The sequence below is a fragment of the Lepisma saccharinum genome, chromosome 20, assembly GCF_977018435.1.
Source record: "Lepisma saccharinum chromosome 20, izLepSacc3.1, whole genome shotgun sequence".
Classification (NCBI taxonomy): Eukaryota; Metazoa; Arthropoda; class Insecta; order Zygentoma; family Lepismatidae; genus Lepisma; species Lepisma saccharinum.
Window position 1 is genome coordinate 66,654,882 of NC_139248.1, and position 21,192 is coordinate 66,676,073.

Genomic DNA, 21,192 nt, shown 5'->3' on the forward strand with positions numbered 1-21,192 from the left:
ATGACTAACTTATACTAAGAAGACTGATAACTGTATATTAATTTGATTATAATGATGTTGATTTGAAAAAAAAAATTAAGCAGTAACAGTGTTCGAAACTAAGTTCTTGGATCTTGTATTTAGGCAGCCTACATTTGAGCTGAGTTTTTCAACTCATTTCCCTTAGTATCTTTCCTAGCATAAATGCTACCAAAAATCTTATAGCAATTTTTAAAGCAGACAATACTTTACATGGAAGCATTTCATGTAACATTCCAGTTAGCAATTGCGATGCAGAGAATGTTAAATAATATATACAGCACGAAAGGCATGTGAGATGAGCCAGTGCCTGGTGTTTATAATTGAAACAACTAATTTATTCTTCCACAGATGTACTGTATGCACTATAATGTACGTATTTAAGCAGCACCACTGATTTGTATGTAAATACCTTTTTATAGGAAACATTATTCCTCTCAGTTGAATACTTATCTGCTTTTAAAAATGTGAAGTGATACGTTGTTTACATCTCACTCGGCTGCCATTACATCTGCACTCATGACCTAGAGGTCACTTCTGGTTGCTTATGCTACAAAATTAGGACCAATTCTATCCTTGAGAAATTCCATAAGATTTTTTACTTTACACAGTAACATTTTGATCGTGGCATAAAATGCTACGTAAAGCTTTCGTCTAAAGCCGACCTTACTCTCTTCAGAATATTTCCAATACAAAATATGATAAGACATTGCTGCGCAAATTAATATGACAAATTTGAGAACCTCTCGTGGCCCGGTACAATCGACAACTAAGCTGCAGCCCGCGGGTTGAGAAACTCTTGTTTAGAATAAGGTAATTTAGAGTACAAACAATATAAATGCATATAAACACAATGAACTTGTAAAAAATGACTAAGTTTATATTTGGTAACAAACTGTTCCATTATTTTTACACTAGATACATAAATAAAAAAAAAACAAAGTGAAGTTACTAATATATATTTAGTAACTGGCCCCACCTAACGTCAGACCCTTTCCATGTTAGATATGAAATATTCACTTACACCCACACACACACAATCATTCCCCTTTCTTCAATATCCTGCACTGGACCATATCATATGCACTATTACAAAAGTGAAAGTGTAAATACATAGATCCACTCCTATTGCTTTCAATGTTCCCACAAAATGTGTTATTAATAGTACTTTTTCCTGCGGAAGTCCAACCAATAGGAGGAGAATTCCTGCAATTACCGAACTAGATCTGCTCCTCCCGATTGAATACAAGTACAAAATTTGCACCACTTCTACAGTGAACAGCGGAATGAATATCGACTAAAAAGGAAAGAATTTACAAATTAGGTAAAGATATATCATCAAAAAAATAAAATCTGTACATAATAAGCAAGTTGAACTCTGTACATAAGGGGCATGACTGTAAGGCTCCAACATTCTCATTCTTTAACCATAGTGAAAGTGTTGTGACTAGCACCATGCTCCAGCCGATTGGTTAAAAAGGCTGGGTGAGACCTGGAGATGCTTATGCAGGGACACAATATGAATATAATATAAGGTATAATAACTCACAGTATGTAGTCTCAATGTTTACAAAGTTATAATATCTATGTTACATTGTAAATAATTTTCATAAGTACAAATTAGTCTTTCTTACGTGAGTGAGTATAGAATTTCGAAACTGCATTTCGGGGTTCAACTGCCCCCTTCTTCAGGTTCTTTTTCGGTAAATGTTCAATCTAGCACAAACACATTTCTTTTTACAGAAGAAAGTACTTACGGAAAATACTTTCTATAGCATTGTACAAGTTATTGAAGGTATTTTCTTTCATTGGGAAGCTATTTTAGTGGAATATATATATATTTTTTACTATGTTTGCCTAACCTAACCGAACCTGACCTAACACTATGTGAATGGTTTGTGGAGCTATCGTGAATGGTCAGTGTGGCTACGTATCCTAAACAGAAAAAAGAAACTGTTACACACTTCCACAATGTCCCGCAATGCTATAGAAAGTAATTTCCGTAAGTAGTTTCTTCTGTAAAAATGAAGAAATATGTTTGTGCTAGATCGAACATTGAATTCTTTTTCTTCTAGGCACAAATCATTTTATGCTGCGTCAAGAGTGTTAAAAGGATTAGGTGAAAAGGTTTGGTTGAAAAACACTTGTTAAAAACAGGTCACCATTCATTTAAAATCCCCAGTTAAAAATCTTGCTATAAGGTGTTCTCCATTCTCCGTAAAACCTCACATTCCCTTGTTCTGCTTGCTCTGACTTCTATTCCTGACCGAGAAGTCGTGAAGGTTATTCCTCTCCTACGACTTCTCGGTCAGGAATAGACCGTCAGAGCAAGCAAAACAAGGGAATGTGTTTAGTCAATTTAATAGGATCGCAGTCAAATGAGGTTTTATGGAGAATAGAGAACACCTTATAGCAAGATTTTGAACTGGGGGTTTTAAATGAATGGTGACCTGTTTTTAACGTGTTTTTCAGCCAAACCTTTTCACCTAATCCTTTTAACACACTTGACGCAGCATATATGATTTGTACCTACAAGAAAAAGAACCTGAAGAAGGGGGCAGTCGAAACGTAGTTTCGAAATTCTATACTCACTCATGTAAGAAAGACTATTTTGTATGGATTATATTATACAGTGAGTAACTCACACAACTCGTAAATATATTTTCATAAGAAATGTTATTCCTTTGATGGCTGATATTCTAGAATATACTCACATTTCGACAAAATGTGCATCTTTTTCGTGAGCCAATAATACAATGACATGAAATGTAAGTTACAAAAGATAAAGACAAGAATATTACAACAATGAAAAAAAAAAGATGTCACTTTTAATTTTACCTGTAATGTAAGAATATCATGCAAAACCCACATAGGCTTGTATGTTCTTATTTATTTAAATATTATTTAAATAAATAATTTGAATGTGTATGAAGATTGAAATCATATTTGTTTTATAGGATTGAAGTTATGTAGACATAAAAGTTTCGGCTTATGTTCCGTGAATCTCTTCCAAATAGTTATTCTATTTTCTAAAAATATGTCATCCCACTGGGATTTGGCAGCTGCCTAGGTATATCAGTGTATTGGTAAAATTACCTATATTTTTGCCGATGTATCTGTAACTGTGTGTAAAATTTGGCCAGTTTGTATTTTCATTACGAATATAAAGGTAAAATTTGTTTTCAAAGGAAAATGTTCAGAGGGGCTTGTTTCTGTAAACATTGGTCCAAAAATGTATGAGCATATCATTAGGATCTGCCACCGATGTGGTTTCTGCCAGACAGTACACTGGCACATGTTGCTGTAACTGTATAGAAGTTGAATACAGGTCAACAATGGATTGATCACGGTGGACCTGCACCGTCCCCTCCCAGATCACCTGACTTGAATCCTTCGGATTTTTGTGTCTGGGTTCTGAAAGGGGTAATGTACAGCTTTCCAGTTCAGACATTTGTAACACTGGATTGAGGTTGTCAGTCGCCAATCAAGAAATTGGCAGGGTGTGTTTGAAAGAATTCGCAACTCATTACTGAGAAGAGTAGAATCTTGCATGCCAATGCAAGGACAGCATTTTGAACACCTTCTGTGACACAATGCAATGTCTTGCTATGTATAGAGCGATCCATCGAAGTGTGGACTGCAGCATCAGTGTTTGCATTATTGGCAAGTGAGGCACTCACATCCCTTTGTTGGCATTGTAGAGTGTCAATGAAAGAAGTGCACAACAGTTTCTGTAATTATTTTAAGAAGTAATTCACTTACCACATTTATAAAACAAGGTGTTCAAACTAGTTGCCTTCAATGCACACACATTTTTGATTAATACATCTTTATTAAGAAACCCACTAACGTAAGCTGGCGAGCTCTGCTAGAAACAGGTTTTTGGGGAGGTCCTGAAAGTAGACACAAAACTGTGAAGTGATAAGGGTCCTTGTTTTGTATTGTGTGGCCTGTATATTAGTCTGGCGACTGTGAAGTGATAGGGTGCTTGTTACGTATTGTGTTTTTCTAGTGTATTCAACTGCAAAGTGTGCTATGGCTCAGCAAATATTTTCTACTGAACAGTGTGTATTTATTTATGATTCATATGTATATTCTTTCGTATTTCTAAAAATTAAAAATACAAAATTATTTATTACCTACGTAAAATGAGTATCTATTTTGTCCACAGACAATGTTTCGGGAACCACTGTTCCCTTCTTCAGGTCCTATATTTCAGCTATCCGAAAATTGCCATAGCCTCATCAATTCATACACTCATCAGGAAAAGGAATTGGTACATTATGGTAAAGGTAAAATATTTGGAAAATGCTAAAACCTTTGCATGCTTGACCCATACTTGACTGCTATTTGTTAAAATAATCACTATAAAACCTTCCACTTAAAAAACCAGTGCAAGTTAAAACTTTTAAAAAAGAAAAGATACCCCCTAATCACACTATTCCCATGCAGTCTGCCTGTGTTTTCCCTATCATATGCATGAGGTTGCAGGCATGTCGACTCTCCCCTCCCTTACTTTGCCCCTGCATTTCTCCTCGTTACGTCATTTCAAGATCAAAATCGCGTATAACTTGCACTTTGCGTATTACATCAGAGGTGACCTGAAATCCAATTTTCTCATATTCCCGTTTCTCCCATTTTTTGATCATCTCAATCCATCTTCTCTGTTAAGCTTATTCTCTCTATTTTTAGAAATATACGAGGCCCCCTTATTACTTCTAGTACTTCTATTTGGTGTCCTTCATCTATAATGTGCTCCGATAGTCCGGTCCGGGGAACCCCCTCCCTTTTATCTTTATCATGTTCCTTCCAACGTATGCCCATGCTTCTACCTGTTTGTCCTATATACTCTTTATTGCATTGGCATCTAATCTTATATACCCCTTTCTTCCATTCTTCATTATCTTCTTTTTCCATTCCCTCCCTTTTGTAATTCGTAAAATATTTCTCCAAGGTTCTAGGTGCTTTCATCCCAATTTGATTCCGTACTCCTTTACTATTTTTTCCACATTCTCTGACATCCTCTAAAATATGGGATTCCTACGTACCTAATTTTCTCTTCCCTTTCTCCCCCTTCTTTTACATCCTTGTCCATTCTCTTTTTGCTATCATCTTTCTCGCATATTTCCGTCTCCTTGTAGCCGTTCTTTCTACCCACATTCATTATCCACTCAATCTCTTTCCATAAATTCTCCTTAAAGTTACAGAATCTTATTGCACGTACAAAGAAATTTAAGAATTCATTATACTTAGTTCTGATTCCCTGTTGATATACATTTCTCCTGACAAAGGCTTATGATATACGCTCATCCTAATTTTCTTGTCTGTTTTGCAAATCTCAAGATCTAAGAAACTTATGTTATTATCTTTCATTTCTTCTTTTGTGAATTTGACTCTTTCTTCTTGTTCCCCCAATGCAAGGAATAAACTTTCTAATCTTCCCTTCTTCCCGATAGCCAGAATATCGTCGACATATCTCCCATAGAATTTAACCTTATTTCCGTTACAGCAGAAGTAATTGTACCCCGTACATATATTAAACCATCTTACATAATCCCAAGCGGTCACTACATCAATCCCATTCCCCATCAACCACCTCTGTAAACAATCGGTGGCCTTTTCCCTTGGTACGTTGGGGTACATGTTGACAAAGTCAAAACTCAATATCACATCTGTACTGTTAATTTCCAGTTCTTCTATTTCCCTCTTTACATTCCATGAATTTTTAACACTATATTCCGGGTTATCCCTGACTTCTTTAATTTTCGCAACCAGAGTTTTGGCAAACTTGTACCCCGGATGGATATACAACCTTAGTGACAATGAAGTTCGACCAGTCACAAATATAGGAGTGCGTTGTGAAAGAAGGAGAACACATGCATATGCTGAACATATTTTATTCAGCAGGCTACATGGAACAAAGGAAAACATAAATTTCCAACGCAGCAATGTATGGTGTCCACACAAAATAAAACATTTTCGTCCATCTACACGTGACATTGAAGTTCGACCACTGTTAGAGGGGATCCTGTTTACCATGGTGTGACGCCGCCCCGTCGGCGAATAACTGTGGCAATGCATCGGGGCATGCTGCGGACGAGTCCACAGTCGTAATTCGGCCACAGAAACATGATTGTTGGTCTGGATATAGCACCTAAATATCCATAGGTCACGCACGCTCAGCAGGCGTTTTCGACCGGGCGCCTTACCCGGCTCTGTAGTACCCGTATTTTGGTGGTGTTTGATGATGCAGTGGACGGTTGACTTGGGTAAGTTCAGTTGGCACCCTATTTCCCATTCACTGAGTCCATCCCGTTGGAACTTTACCACTCTTCTCCTCACGGTGTTGTCAATAGGTTTGCCCTTGGCCATGGTGATGATGCACTGCGGTTCCTCGGTGCACAGCACGCGCTTATATACGGCGGACTCCGTTATCATGTCCGTGACGTCATGCTTCCGTCGAATGCGCCACTATCTGGAATTTCCCGTATGGGTCTGGTGCCTGGTCGAAGTTCAATGTCACGCGTATAGTTCCCCATTTTCGTTCTTTACGTGACCTTGGGTGCAACATGCTGGGATCACGATTCTTGCCTGCTCACACGCCTCCTCTTACACACATGCGTCACTTCTGCGGGTCACCCATTCCACCGCCTATGCCTCTGTGCATTTAATCACGTATTCCTTTCTGGTCGAACTTCATTGTCACCAAGGTTGTACATGGGTATAATAGGCCTTAACGGTGTACCTTCTTTATGCATTTTTGGTATTCCAAAAGCCACTGGGATGATCCCCTTTTTACAGTCGTCGATTATCCTTTTTTTTCTCTATCCTACTTAACGTGATACTGTTTTCAATCCCTCTTTTTGTTTCACTTCTTATTTTATTGATCGGATCCTTGTCTACCTCTTTGAAGTCGTTACTTAAGAAACATTCTTCCAATTTTTTTTTGTAATCCCCTTTTTCTATGACAACCATTTTATTCTCTTTGTCGGACCATTATTAGAAATACATCATTTTCTTTGACCCATTTCTTTAAGTTATCTAACTTCTTTTTAAACCTCTTATTCCTTTGTTTTTCCTCTCCTTTATCATACCCCTTTTTATTTTCCTTCCTAATTTCTTGTTCGATGATATATTTGTTGTTCGATGTATCTTCTTCTTGACTTCCCTTTTATCATCTTTGTCATCCAAGATGGCCCCTGTCCCTTCTGCTGCAATGATAATTCTTATTTTTCAACTTCACTCCTCTCAACTGCAAACTTTTGACCATTTCCCATAATTATGTTCAAACCAGAGGGTAGTTCTTTCTTTGTCAAGTTAAGCACAATATCCTTCCTTTCGTTTTCCTCGTCCCTCCAGTCTTCCTTAGTTCCGTTACCGTCCTTCACATTTCCCCTCATCCTAGCCAATTTGTGCTGAATTTTTATTCTATGTACATTCTTACTCGCTTCAACATATTTATGATGCCTCTCCTCTATTCTACTCCAGGTCACCCGTCCATAATAGAGCTTAGTTCCAAATGTAGTTTTAAAGACTCATTGTTAAGTTTATTCACTTTGCTATACGCACTCTTACGCAGTTACCTAACATTCCCATCTGATATTTCATTTTTTGATCATGCCTCTTAATGCTTAATGGTTGAAACCCCCATTTGAGGAATTTCGGCAATTTGTTAATAGGGTCAATCCATGTCAAGTGGTCCAGGATATGAGAAAATCGTTGCTCGACAATTTGTAAAAAATCTATTTTTTTCTGTGCAGTTACTGTACCATGTTGTTAGTTGAAAATAGTCATTATTTTAATTTTAGTAGCTGTAGGTTTCGAGTGGCACCCATATTTGTTTTCCAAAATCCGCCATTTGGTGGTGTCGTAAGGAGTTACCGAATCTGAAATATCTCAGCCCCTAATTATCCTATTGATGAGGAACAAAAACAAAATGATCAGCAAACTGTAAGCTACAAGACTGTGTATTAGCCACTGTTATATATGAATTATGAAAGGGTGAAATTTACGTTTGAAAAAGTAGGTCATTGATGCTAAAAGTCCTGATTTTAGCAGATAATATTTGCAAGAAGGGGAATGGTCAGGAAGTTGAGCTTTACTGGATAAAGAGCTCTGATATAGATGTGCTCATTCACCAAGTTTCAACCCTTAGACATGCCCCCCTTTTTTTCTAGAAATGATTAAAAAGTTAGAAAAGTGAAAAAAGTGCACCTTTCACAGGTAGATAGATATCTCTGGTGGGGGACCTGATAGAAATATACAATCTCTCCCCATAACAGGTTGGTATGAATATATTATGTACCAAAAATTAGGATTTTCAGATTTCATTATAAGTACCTTTAATATTAACACAAAGTTATACTTACAAATAAGAATATGCAGAAGTACGGATAAATGAGAGTTTACTGTATATACATCATAAATCAATTGACAGTTGAGGAATAACTCACAAAGGGGTTTATCAAAGCATACAAGAACAACAGTGGATTACTTATTACCACTTAAACAGTGTTTTCCACAAAAAGTTGTGAGATTTCATCACACAACTGAGGAGTGATAGTGTGACACCAACCAGTTGCATTTGTAAGATCAATGAGTGTAAGCTACCTTAAAATATTCTTGAAAGGCACCCATGTCTTGTCGTCTCTTGAAATTTGAAATAAAATTCGTGGTCCTTGTGGCTTGTAAAAATGAACTTTGAGGTCATCATGTTCGATGCTGACTTCTTCAACAATTCCAATATACCAGTTTGCATCATAAATACACGCAACTATGTCACCTGTTTGGAGGTGACATCATTGTTTCTGTTATTGTACTTTTCCTTCACAACAAATAGTCTTGTGTAGCATGTAGCACATAATGATTTTCCAGGAATCAGATCTACAACATAATTCTTTTCCTTTAGTAGGTGTGCACTCGTAATTTCTGGAAGTCCTTTAGTTATGACTTTTTTATGGATTTTTAGAGGGTCGCAACACGATTTGACCAAAAAGATGATGATACTTTCGAGAAAACTTCACTTCATGGTAGTTGCATATGTTTCCAATGCCACTGCTTGTTCTCAATATCAGAAGATTCCTCTTTTCTTCCTCTGAAGTCGCCAAGTGCCTTAATGCTTCTTGACATACACATCCTTGACATTCTTCACCAGTTAATTTACCTACATCACTTCCATTTCGTCACTAACTGGATGTAATGATACACAGAACTGCAGAAACACAACCTTCCTCTTGAGCTGCAAGCATCTGAATGGGGCACCAGTTGTGAATTCCCATGAGACGTATGTCTGAACACGATTGTGCATGTTGGAACGAGCAACTTGCTTATGCTTACTGCTGTCATGTATATCTATTCTATTTACCTCATATAACTTTTTCTTGTATGCTTTGATAAACCCCTTTGCGAGTTATTCGTCCACTGTCAATTGATTTATAATGTATATACAGTAAACTCTCATTTATCCGTACTTCTGCATATTCTTATTTGTAAGTATAACTTTGTGTTAATATTAAAGGTACTTATAATGAAATCTGAAAATCCTAATTTTTGGTACATAATATATTCATACCAACCTGTTATGGGGAGGGATTGTATATTTTTATCAGGTCCCCCACCAGAGATATCTATCTACCTATGAAAGGTGCACTTCTTCACTTTTCTAACTTTTTAATCATTTCTAGAAAAAAAGGGGGGCATGTCTAAGGGTTGAAACTTGGTGAATGAGCACATCTATATCAGAGCTCTTTATCCAGTAAAGCTCAACTTCCTGACCATTCCCCTTCTTGCAAATATTATCTGCTAAAATCAGGACTTTTAGCCTCAATGACCTACTTTTTTGAAACATAAATTTCACCCTTTCATAATTCATATATAACAATGGCTAATACACAGTCTTGTAGCTTACAGTTTGCTGATCATTTTGTTTTTGTTTCCTCATCAATAGGATAATTAGGGGCTGAGATATTTCAGATTCGGTAACCCCTTACAACACCACCAAATGGCGGATCTTGAAAAACAAATATGGCTGCCACTCGAAACCTACAGCCCCTAAAATGAAAATAATGACTATTTTCAACTAACAACATGGTACAGTAACTGCACAGAAAAAAATAGATTTTTTAAAAATTGTCGAGCAACATGGATTGGACCACTTGACATGGATTCAGGCGCGACTCGTGCATTACCGAAGTCATATGACACATATTCAGTTTCCGCAAAAAACTTTCTTCGCGAAACAAAGGGATCGGGGCATGGGGGGTTAAAAGATTGGCACATTTTTTTTTTCATAGAATGAGGTTTCATAGTAGAGGTGTGCGAATAAATTTAGGACTAAAACTAAGTACAATAAATTGTGCCTCGATGAAAGAAATGTCGGGTCTCATTAGAAAATCATGGATGTCCTCAGGATTTGTTCCAGGAATGGGAAGCAAGATCATTTTTTTTTCCAGGGGAGACAAACGAGGCACATTTTTCCCTGTAATAGTGTTGTTCTCTCAAAAAACACTCCTTCAGTCCTTGCAACGCCTTTATAATACTTATCATAAATTACTGTGACTGAAATGAAATTATATGTGTGTAATAAATAGTTTTAGGTAGACATTAATTTTCCAGTGGGTGTGGCCCCTTTTCCCCTTCGGATGGCCATGCCTGAAATTATAAAACGACTAAACACAATGGTCCTACAATTATTAAAGGGAAAAGGCAATCAATGACATGTGCGTACTAGAAACCTGAGACCCTTTCATTGAAACGCTACAGCTTTATTTTTCTATCTTCAAGTTTGGAGTTGGTCGACTAGCACACGCTTTATCTCTAATTTTCTTTCAACAGACGAGAAAATTTGTTTCCGTTAATTGTATGCATTTTAGCGGTCATTTCTTACCTGCGCAGACGGCAACACCTACACTGCATCAAATGACGTAACATAGTCCATCCTTCGGAGCATCAATACTTTGCAACAACTATAAAAGCACTTCGAAAACTTACAAACTTGAAACATTGACACCGACAGGATTTATCACGTCTTCCTTTCTTGTCTAAGATCGTGGCATTATTTTACTTTCACATATACGAAGTGTTTCCATCTTTAAGGAAAAAGTCTGAATGCACGCTCGAATTATTTTAGTAATGTATTTGTTTTATTTTAATTCATCGCGTCTATTTTAAATATGTAACGAATGTGCTTCAAACTTGAACCTCACAGGGCAACACTGGAAGTAAGGAACCAGCTGGGCCTCACTCGCAGCGAGGACGGTGCCTTCTGGCTTCTGCTGCAGCTTCTGAGAGAGCATTACTGTTGGTTGGAGAGTGAGGTTCCTCAGTATCATCTGCGATATATTTTGCCCATATAGCTTACCCCGAGCTTCTGCCTGCCGCCCGAACCTTCACAATGGCAAGAGCTCTTCTGAGGGGGTTCAGGTGAGGGTCTGCACGAGGGCGGCCGACTCGCGGTTTCTCTTTCTCAGCAAAAGAATTTGCTGTGTTAACGACACAAATACATGACTTATTGTGTAGAAATTTTAGTGAAAAATTGTCAAAAGGTAAATATACTGTTTATTGTCCATTCTCGAGGTAAATGACATATATTACTGGGGGTTCACTGATCCTGTGCACTATAGGGCCAACCGCGCCTGCATGGATTGTCCCAATAGTAGAATTTCTACTATTAAATTCATATGTGTAACTCAATCAGCACATAAAATTCAAGGACGTTTTGGAACAAGATTCGAAGTTCCATGTTGTCAAACAATTTACTCTCTGTATTCAAGTCAAATCCACACACCCTGAAAGAACTGAAACGTAACATCAGCCAAGAAATTGCCAACATTAATCAACAGGAACTGCTGCGAGTTATGGGTAACTCCATCAAAAGGTGTCAAAAATGTGTGAACAGCGAAGGCAAACAGTTTCAGCACATTCTTTCATAAATTGGTAAGTAAACAAATCACTCTTCAAACTAGTTATGGAAACTTGCATGCTTGATTCACTGACAGTATAGTGCTGACAGCGGAAACACCGACGCGGCGGTCTACACTCCAATCCATTTCTTTGTACAATCCTGTGCACTTGAAAATGTATGTTTAATAAACACCATTTTTAATGAGGTACGTGTTTTTGTTTATTTGGGCTCTCCCAACAAACACACCAGTGGCATACATTTTGTTTTTTTATTTTTGGTTGTTTTTTACCAGTGCTAGTGGTATTCCTTCAGCACGTAGTGGACAAGTGTGCAAGGAGAACAGCACGCAATGAGCATGGGTATCAACACACACATCAGTGATGGATCCGAACAAAACATTCATACCTTCCCAATTATCGCACAAATGGTTGATTTTAAGACCCATGTTTACAGATACTTTTTTGCTTCTACTAGTGCATACTTTTCACTCTTGAGGTTTGGACCATTATTTACTAAGCATCCTGAATGTTTGTGTACACATGCTGCTAGTAAATACAATTACTCGACTTTTCATGTCTATCTGCTACACCATGCATGCATAAGAAATACAAACTTACTTGACTGAACAAAGATCCATATTCTGAAGCCAGGAATATCCTCACAAAAGTTGCAAGAAGAATTATGTGGATTTTCCCATACTCCAAAAGACTATGAGATAATACACCTTGTGAACTTGACTTATGTAAGCCCTCGGTGCTGGGTGTCTCTTGACGAACATGCCCATCATGAGAGGCAAATGATGATTCTGAATCAGTTTGAGTTAAATTGATGTCATCTGATGATGCATAGTTTTGATTGCCCACTGCATCGCCGGAGTTATTCAAAGAATCCTCAATGACATTCCTTGCACTTTCTTCTCTGCTATCCTCACTGCCTGTAAGAAAAAGAATACCTGCTTTTCAGCAAAATGTCAGCCGATAACATCTACTTAGATAACATAAATTAGAACAAATGTTATTGGTAACGTGCAATACAATTTTATTCTATGCTTTTCATCTTGACAAATCCTCTTTCGAACGTGGACCATTATGTTCCCCAAACCCTTTTTTAAAGCATTCTTTACCATAATGTGTGTGACACACAAATGTGCTTCATTGATATTCCAACACTACAAGTAGAGGTGTACAATGAATAATGTGTTCAAGAATTATTTCATTATCAAAATGCACATATGTATTGGGAAAAAAAAGTTGTCAAGTTCTAGGTTATGAAATGTGCCTTCATGATATGGTGCTATATGCATGGGGAACTTTTAACTTTACCTAGAATTTGTCCCAGCACAGTATTTTTTCGAAATCTTGCAACATGAAGCATTAAATTGTTCTTAACAGAGAAGTTAATATTTTAAATCAAAACCATCATTCGATTACATAAGTTAGAACAAATACATATATTAAATTTTGGAATGACTTAAGATGACCGGACCCCCTCTCAGATTTTCTTCATATTTGGCATATTCACTAATTGAGGTCTCCTAATCACTAATCTGAAGTTAAAAGTTGTCGGAAACGTCTAGAAATTGCAAAATAAGCTAAAATAAAGCGTTAGTTTTCTGAATGGAAACCGTCGATTTTCACAAAATTTTTTGTTTCACAAGGAAATATATATATTCCTGATAATACCACCTAACCACACGTCAATGGTTCATGGGGCTAGCGTCAATGATTCGCAATTATTTTGCAATATCTAGACGTTTCCGACAAATTTTAACCTCAGATTCGTCATTAGCAGGCCTCAATTAGTAAGTATGTCAAATATGAAGAAAATCGTAGAGGGGTCCGGTCATCTTAAATCATACCTAAATTTTCAGCGATACAATCAGGTTCATTTATTTAATGCTAAAATCTTTGTTGAATACTTAATTCAAGGGCTACCCAATTCAAGAGTTCCTTACTTTTCCTTGTTACTTCAGATACAATACGAGGTGCATTCAAGTTATAACACCACCTATTTTTTTTTGCAGGACTGGAAGCAGATAGAAACATGCGGTTTGTTGTACAATACGCGACACTTGTTGTCCATGCATGACAGAGATGGCAGCACTGTACAGCACATAGAACTCTAGTGGCAGCAGGCAGAGTGGGGACTGTCTTGGATACTTAAAATGGGGACGTTTTCATTACAAGAGCAGGGTGTAATCATTCGTTTTCTCCATTTGCGTGGAGGGACACCGATTGAAATTCATCGCCAGGTGAGTGATACATGTGGTGATGGTGTCATGGATGTGTCTAATGTGCGTTCGTGGTGCGACAGTTCAAAGAAGGCAGAACGTCGTGTGACACACCAAGACAATCTCGGCCTCACACAAGCCGGTCTGACGACATGATCGAGCGAGTGGAGAAATTTCTTTTGGAGGATCGCCGAATGATTGTGGAACACATCACCTCCAAAGTTGGCATTTCCATGGGATCTGTGCACACAATCCTGCATGAAGACCTGAAAATGAGAAAAGTGTCTTCCAGGTGGGTGCCACGAATGCTGACGGACGACCACAAGGCTGCGCGTGTGACATGTTACCAGGCAATGTTGACGCGTGATGACGGCATCAATGGGACTTTCGTTTCATCGATTGTGACAATGGATGAGACATGGATGCCGTTTTTCAATCCTGAAATGAAGCGCCAGTCTGCTCAATGGAAGCACAGAGATTCACCACCACCAAAAAAATTTCGGGTAAGCGCCGGTGCTGAAAAAATGATGGTGGCCATGTTCTGGGACAGCGATGGAGATGCGTTCCAAAGGGCACAATGGTGACAGGTGCATCCTACGAAGATGTGTTGAAGAAGAAACTCCTTCCAGCATTGCGTGAAAAATGGCCGGAAAAGGCTACACGTGTGTTCTTTCACAAAGACAACGCACCAGTGCATCGGGCAAACGTGACGCAGCAGTTTCTTCGTAAAAACAACTTTGAAGTGATTTCTCATGCTCCCTACTCACCTGACCTCGCTCCTAGCGAATTTTGGCTGTTTCCAACAATGAAAGACGCTCTCCTTGGTCGCACATTCACTAGCCGTGCCGCTATTGCATCAGCGATTTTCCAGTGGTCGCAAGAAAGACTCCTAAAGAAGCGTTCGCAGCGGCCATGGAATCATGGCGTCGACGTTGTGAAAAATGTGTACGGCTGCAGGGAGATTACGTCGAGAAATAACACAAGTTTTATAGTTTTCGTGTGATTACCAGGTGTATAAGCTTAAATCTGCTGTTTGCTCATAGATGGCGTTAGTGAGTGTATGAAGCTACCATGGGCACGCCATACCTGGTGTTTGTATGAGTTGGACATCTGCCAACACAAATCAGTGCACATCGCCACCATGTGCAGACAACAACAGACAGTGTTCCTGTGGTAAGCATGTCTAGTTTTGTGCCAGAAAAAGAGCATATGCGGGAAGCTCTGCTTTTCTGCTTCCATTTGAAGAAATTGGCTGCCGAATCGCATCAAATGCTTGTGGAGGCCTATGGTGACAGTGCTGTATCGGAAACAACGTGCAGGGATTGGTTTCGTGGGTTCAAAGACGGCAATTTTGACCTGAGGGACAAGAAGTGTGAAAATCGGCCCAGGAAGTTTGAGGACCATCAATTGCATGCTCTTTTGGACGAGGACGATACCCAAACGCAAAAGATGCTTGCCGAGCAATTGGGTCTTACTCAAGCAGCCATTTCCATGCGTCTACGTGCCATGGGAAAGGTTCAAAAGATCGGAAAATGGGTGCTGCATGAATTGACCGATCGGCAGCTGGAGAGACTCCAAAACACATGCGAAATCTTGCTTGCCAGACATAAAAGAAAGTCTTTCCTGCATCGGATTGTGAGTGGCGATGAAAAGTGGATATATTTTGAGAATCCTAAACACAAGAAATCGTGGGTTGATCCCGGCCAACCATCAACATCTTCCTCGAGACCAAATCGCTTCAGCCGGAAGACGATGCTGTGTGTTTGGTGGGATCAACAGGGTATCGTCTACTTTGAGGTGTTGAAATCTGGTGAAACTGTCCCTGCCCACGGCTACCACCAACAACTGATGAAATTGCACCATGCTCTGTGTGACAAAAGGCCGGATTATCAACAAAGACATGGCAAGCTGATTTTCCTCCACGACAACGCCCCACAGCACACGTCAAGACTGGTCCAAAACTACTTGGAGACACGCAACTGGGAGGTGCTACCCCATCCCGCCTATTCACAAGACCTGGGCCCTTCCGACTACCATCTGTTTTCGTCGATGGGCCACGTCGTCGCTGAGCAGCACTTCGATTCATATGCAGATGTCCGAAAATGGCTTGATGAGTGGTTTGCCTCGAAAGAGAATTACTTTTTTTGGCGTGGTATCCAAAAATTGCCCGAGAGGTGGGCAAAATGTGTATCTCGCGAGGGCAAGTACTTTGAATAAATTTCTTGTTGCCTTCTATGAACAAACCATTTTTTTTCCTAACTACAAAACAGCAGATTTAAGCTTATACACCTGGTAGTTAGCGAGAAAAAAAATCGGAGGTGTTATAACTTGAATGCACCTCGTATGTTGTAATTTGTTTCTGCAATATAAGGCCAAATTTTAAGTGCAGATTCGTGATTAGGAGACCCAAATTAGTAAGTAACCGAAAATTCAAACAAATTGGAGAAATTCCCTGTATTGTTAAATTATACCTATAAGACCAAAAAAAACATGAATTATTCTTATTATTCGCCGGTATTGCATACGTGAACCAACAGGTGGCAAATATCAGGTTTCTAATATGCAAAATCAATAGTGTGTCCAATGAACATGCATAACATACATTTACAAAGAGTTCACTTTACTGCATGTTAATAATTATCATCATAAATTCTACGAAACTTACAACTTTAATGGTTGCAAATGAGGGGACTAACAGACGATATTATTCATTTAATACTGCGGAGATATATTATTTGGTGCGTCTCGTTTCAACTTACTGTTATTTGGTGCATCAACATTAGCTATTCTTCGTAATCTGTCATTCGAGTTCTGTAAAATTCTTTGACGTCTTGCTTCTCGGCGTTGTGCAAGAACTTTAGCATCTGCCATGTTTGTTATCATTAGTAGTGGTAGTAATAGAGAGAAAATTTAATAATTTTCTTGTCGGAAAATATTACGAAATGGAGCTGGCCAGACGTGCGCACGGGGGCAAGAGGGCGCAGTTGCACTCCTAATATTCTCACTTAGGTATTTAGTGTACAGAAATGTTACTACCGTTATTGAACAATATTATTATCTTTAAAAAGTAAGGAATTTCAAGCGCACGAAAGTTTCAAGCAACTACGATGGGTATTTTTCCTATGTAATTGGAGTATTTCCCCGTTCTCCAGGAAAATTACTTCTTGAAGCTTTCCTGGCGGCGAAAATTGAAGAGGTTTTCTCGGGCAATCACCTGCTTGATTGCCCGAGAAAACCTCTTCAGCAAATTACTTGTTATGAAGGCTCAGACATTTTATTCGTTACCCTAGTTGTGTTTACACCTATGTGTTCGCAGAATAAATTGGCTACGCATTGGGAACAGTGTTTCTTTCAGAAAATTTGCTCCGGTGGGGCATTCCAGAGATCCGTGAGGGCGTTGTGAATCTCATCTGCGAAATACATACAACATATGTGTGTTTAACATTGAGAATTACCAGTGCTCGTTCGTGGTTCGTCAATGAACTTGACGCTGAGCGTTACAGGTGGGAAATGACGTACAGTAACAAAAATAAAGTAGGATGCGTTGACCTAAGTATACTTAAGCCAAGCGTCAGGTTAACCTTGCAGCAGGTTTTCGCATATGTAGATCCAAACGTGCGCGCAAGAATATAGTTCCACTGAGACGGGTTCTATTCCGACACAACTGCATACTTGCAAGAAAACAGTTATTAAATTTGTAAAATACAGACAAAATAATACATCCATTAGCAGAAGCGTGCGGTAAGGAAAAGCGGGGCAAGCGCCGCTTGCGTTGTTTTTTAAAACACTTTTAGTATCTTAAGTCCGTGTTTTTCAATGCCTTTATATACCTTAGAATGGAATTTATTTACTATAAGATATTTACATTGCAGAATTTTCATTTCCCCTATTTTCAGTTCTATTGGCTTGACACATAAACCGGCTGCACCCTTGACGACGTTGGGCGATGCGGTACGACTGACCCAAGGAATATAGAGATTAGGTAAAGCCATCCGAAGATTGCCGATCTTGCACGAACGCGTGACGTCGCCGGAGAAGCAGTGAGCTCGGCTGAAGCAGACGGCCCCTAGCATTTATATGGGAGATTCAGAGAGCGAAAGTATATTATTACTTTTAGGAGGGGAAAAATAATAATTGTCATCCTCCAAGATGGTATTGAGGCATCCTTTTAATGATTAGTAACATAATTGAAAACGCGCTACTTTTAAAAGGAGGCAAAGTACATGTGAAAAAATGTATTTTGAAAATCCATATTCCTGAAACTTTCTGACCGATGCGCTACAAAGAAATTTGCGTGTTCTCCTTTAGAATTTCGACATTTTACAAATCGTAATATAATTTTAACAAAAACGTGGCATGCTAAAGAAGAATTAAAGAGTTTAAAAAAATAATTGACTAATAGACTTAATTTATTTTACTTCGCTTATCTGTTACATATGGCTAATCGCAAAGATGAGGATGCGTGATGATATGATGAAATTGAAGAAAGGAAAGTAGACCCATGGCCGGGCGGGGATTCGAACGTGGGGGCTCTTGGCATCGTAAAGCATTGTGCTAACCACTTCGCCACGGAGGTCAGCATTACAAGGAAATAAACAGAAATTGGCATCTATGTTTTAATATGCGAGAAACATTTGCGAGGAGGTTATTGAAGTAACAAATAATTATTACAAGACGTTGTGATGAAAATTTTTAATATATCTGAAATATCGAGAGTTGACCTTGCAGTCTCTAAATGTACTTTTAGGGTTAAGCAAAAACCTTTACTCAAAATTGATAGTGTAAATTTATAAGCTATTAAAATTTAAAACTTATTCCTGTTCGAAAAGAGAAACTGCCAAGTCAAATTAATATTTCGTAGAAATACATATATTTGTCTTTCATGAGACCAAGAGAGTATTTGGAGGGGACGCTGGCTTGGGAAGGCTTTAGCCCCGGATCTCGATCTGCAAAGGGGCTTCCAGTGGGAAAACATACCTATGAAATAGTCCAGAAGAAGGGGCGAAATGATTTTTTTTAAATGGCTCAAGAATACAAAGATATAAGTGGATATTTGACAAGCTTAGTCTAAAACTTACAACTGAAGTCGTACGTGAGTGTGTGTGTGTGGGGGGGGGGGGTTGGCTACGTGAGGTAACACAGTGGAATATGATTCACAATACTAAAATTAAAATAAATATGTGGGAATATGTGACAGAGCAATAGTAAAGATGGAGGGGTAAATCATATTTTCCCGGGGCAATCATTTTTATTATTCCGTCGTTTTACTGGGGGCAGATAAGAGAGAGAGAGAGAGAAATTGTCGAACGAGAATTGGGGGGCGTTCCTGCCCCCCCCCCCCTCGTAGTGTGGTCACTGCCTATGGCTATGCTGGAGAAGAATGCACCAATTAATACGCTATTAAGTAAAATATATACTTTTAAAACTTTTAATCAAATTATTTGTGAACTATGATTTAAATTTAGAGAGAGCACATACCTGTTTAATTTAACTTGGATGAGTTAACTTCTGAAGCCTGCCATTTCCGAGCCTTCTTCCGGTGTAACTACACTGCCCTTTGAACCCTAGCTGCTGCGTTCAGGTGGCGGAACGAGCAGAATACTAATTAAAACAAATGTGTGACAAATATATATATAAAAAAAACAACGTGTTGAAGCTATTGACGGCACCAAAGAAAAGACAGAAGAAGAAGGTGGAGAGTGCAGTGATATTTTACGGGAAGCAACAGGCAAGTATCCAGGAATTCCTTTCGGGGCGGCGGCTGAACACCATTTTTTAAAGGAGTATCACAATTGTATGTTTAAGGCCAGTGGTGGCAATTGGGTTCCAAAATGTGGGGGCGAGGGTGGACAAGGAGACAAGCATTAAGAGGCCATAGTGTGATAGTGTGGAGGCAAAAGAATGGGGAGCAACTATCTCCTAAATCGTCGCCACTGTTTAAGGCTGTCTTTGTTTGTTTGTTTTATTTTACTTCGCGTTTTGTGCCTCTTGGCTAAGTTGCGAAGATGGGGATGAGGGATGAAATTATGAAATTGATGAATGGACATTTACAAACAACCATGCCCGAGCGGGATTCAAACCCGGGAGCCCCAGCGTCGCAGCGCGATGTGCTAACCACTCGGCCACGGGGTGTGGCGTTTAAGGCTGTCATTTTAATCAGAACGTGAAATCGGGACATTTTCTACCACTCAACTCCTCTGTTTCCATGCATTAATATTGTGTGTCGGAACCATCTCAGTATGTATGTTTGTCCATTTCTTCTCATCAGGCATCAAAACATCTATGTACCAGAAGTGTTTTTACGAAGGTATTACACATGCACGGAATGCACAATCTACTTCGCAACGCAAGATTCAAACTGTGTGCTGGGAACTGGAATCAGACAGTTCACGAATATTTCTCTCTCATTCGAGCCTGATCACCACTAATGTGTCTTGTCCTCCCATGTTTGCAGCTCTTATAAAAGCCGAAATCCACCAAAATGTTCATATTCATGCCTAAGCACTCGCAAGTGTCCAAAATTGCCTGTTGACTGTGTGTCGAACCCAGTAGCCTTAAACAAAAGTATTTTTTTATGCCATGAAATTCTCGGACTGCATACACAAAATTTGGTCCTGGTACAACCAAATCATCACTCAAAACTTTGATTTTCAGTTGATCTGTGCAGCTTATTTCTTTTTTAATAAATCGCTCCAATGCCCAGCCCGATACTGCCGAAATATTCACTTTAGAGAGAGAGACCTTCGATCTCTTCATCTTTCGACCCGAACTACTCGTAGCACTACTCGAAGTTCCGCTGTCGTCAATGTCTTTAGCTTTGGGACCGATCTGGAACTAGTGGTAGATTGATTGATTGATTGATTTAGTTTATTTTACTTCGCGTTTTGTGCCTCTTGGCTAATTTGCGAAGATGGGGATGAGTGATGAAATGATGAATGGACATTCACAAACAACCAAGGGACCGGGATTCGAATCCGGGACCCTTGGCGTCGCAGCGCGATGTGCTAACCACTCGGCCACAGGGTCGGGCGAACTAGTGGTA

The 21,192-nt window shown here is 39.0% G+C and overlaps 1 protein-coding gene across 1 annotated transcript; it reads right to left on the reverse strand.

Moving 5' to 3' along the window:
• Positions 1 to 1,045: 1,045 nt before the first annotated feature.
• On the reverse strand, positions 1,046 to 17,040 carry LOC146003674 (uncharacterized). Its single transcript, XM_083142036.1, has 3 exons — positions 16,910 to 17,040; positions 12,538 to 12,854; positions 1,046 to 1,315 (listed from the first exon to the last, which is right to left on the reverse strand). Exons 1-3 carry the CDS (start codon positions 17,031 to 17,033, stop codon positions 1,073 to 1,075), a joined length of 684 nt encoding a protein of 227 aa, XP_082998162.1. The 5' UTR covers positions 17,034 to 17,040; the 3' UTR covers positions 1,046 to 1,072.
• Positions 17,041 to 21,192: the final 4,152 nt, after the last annotated feature.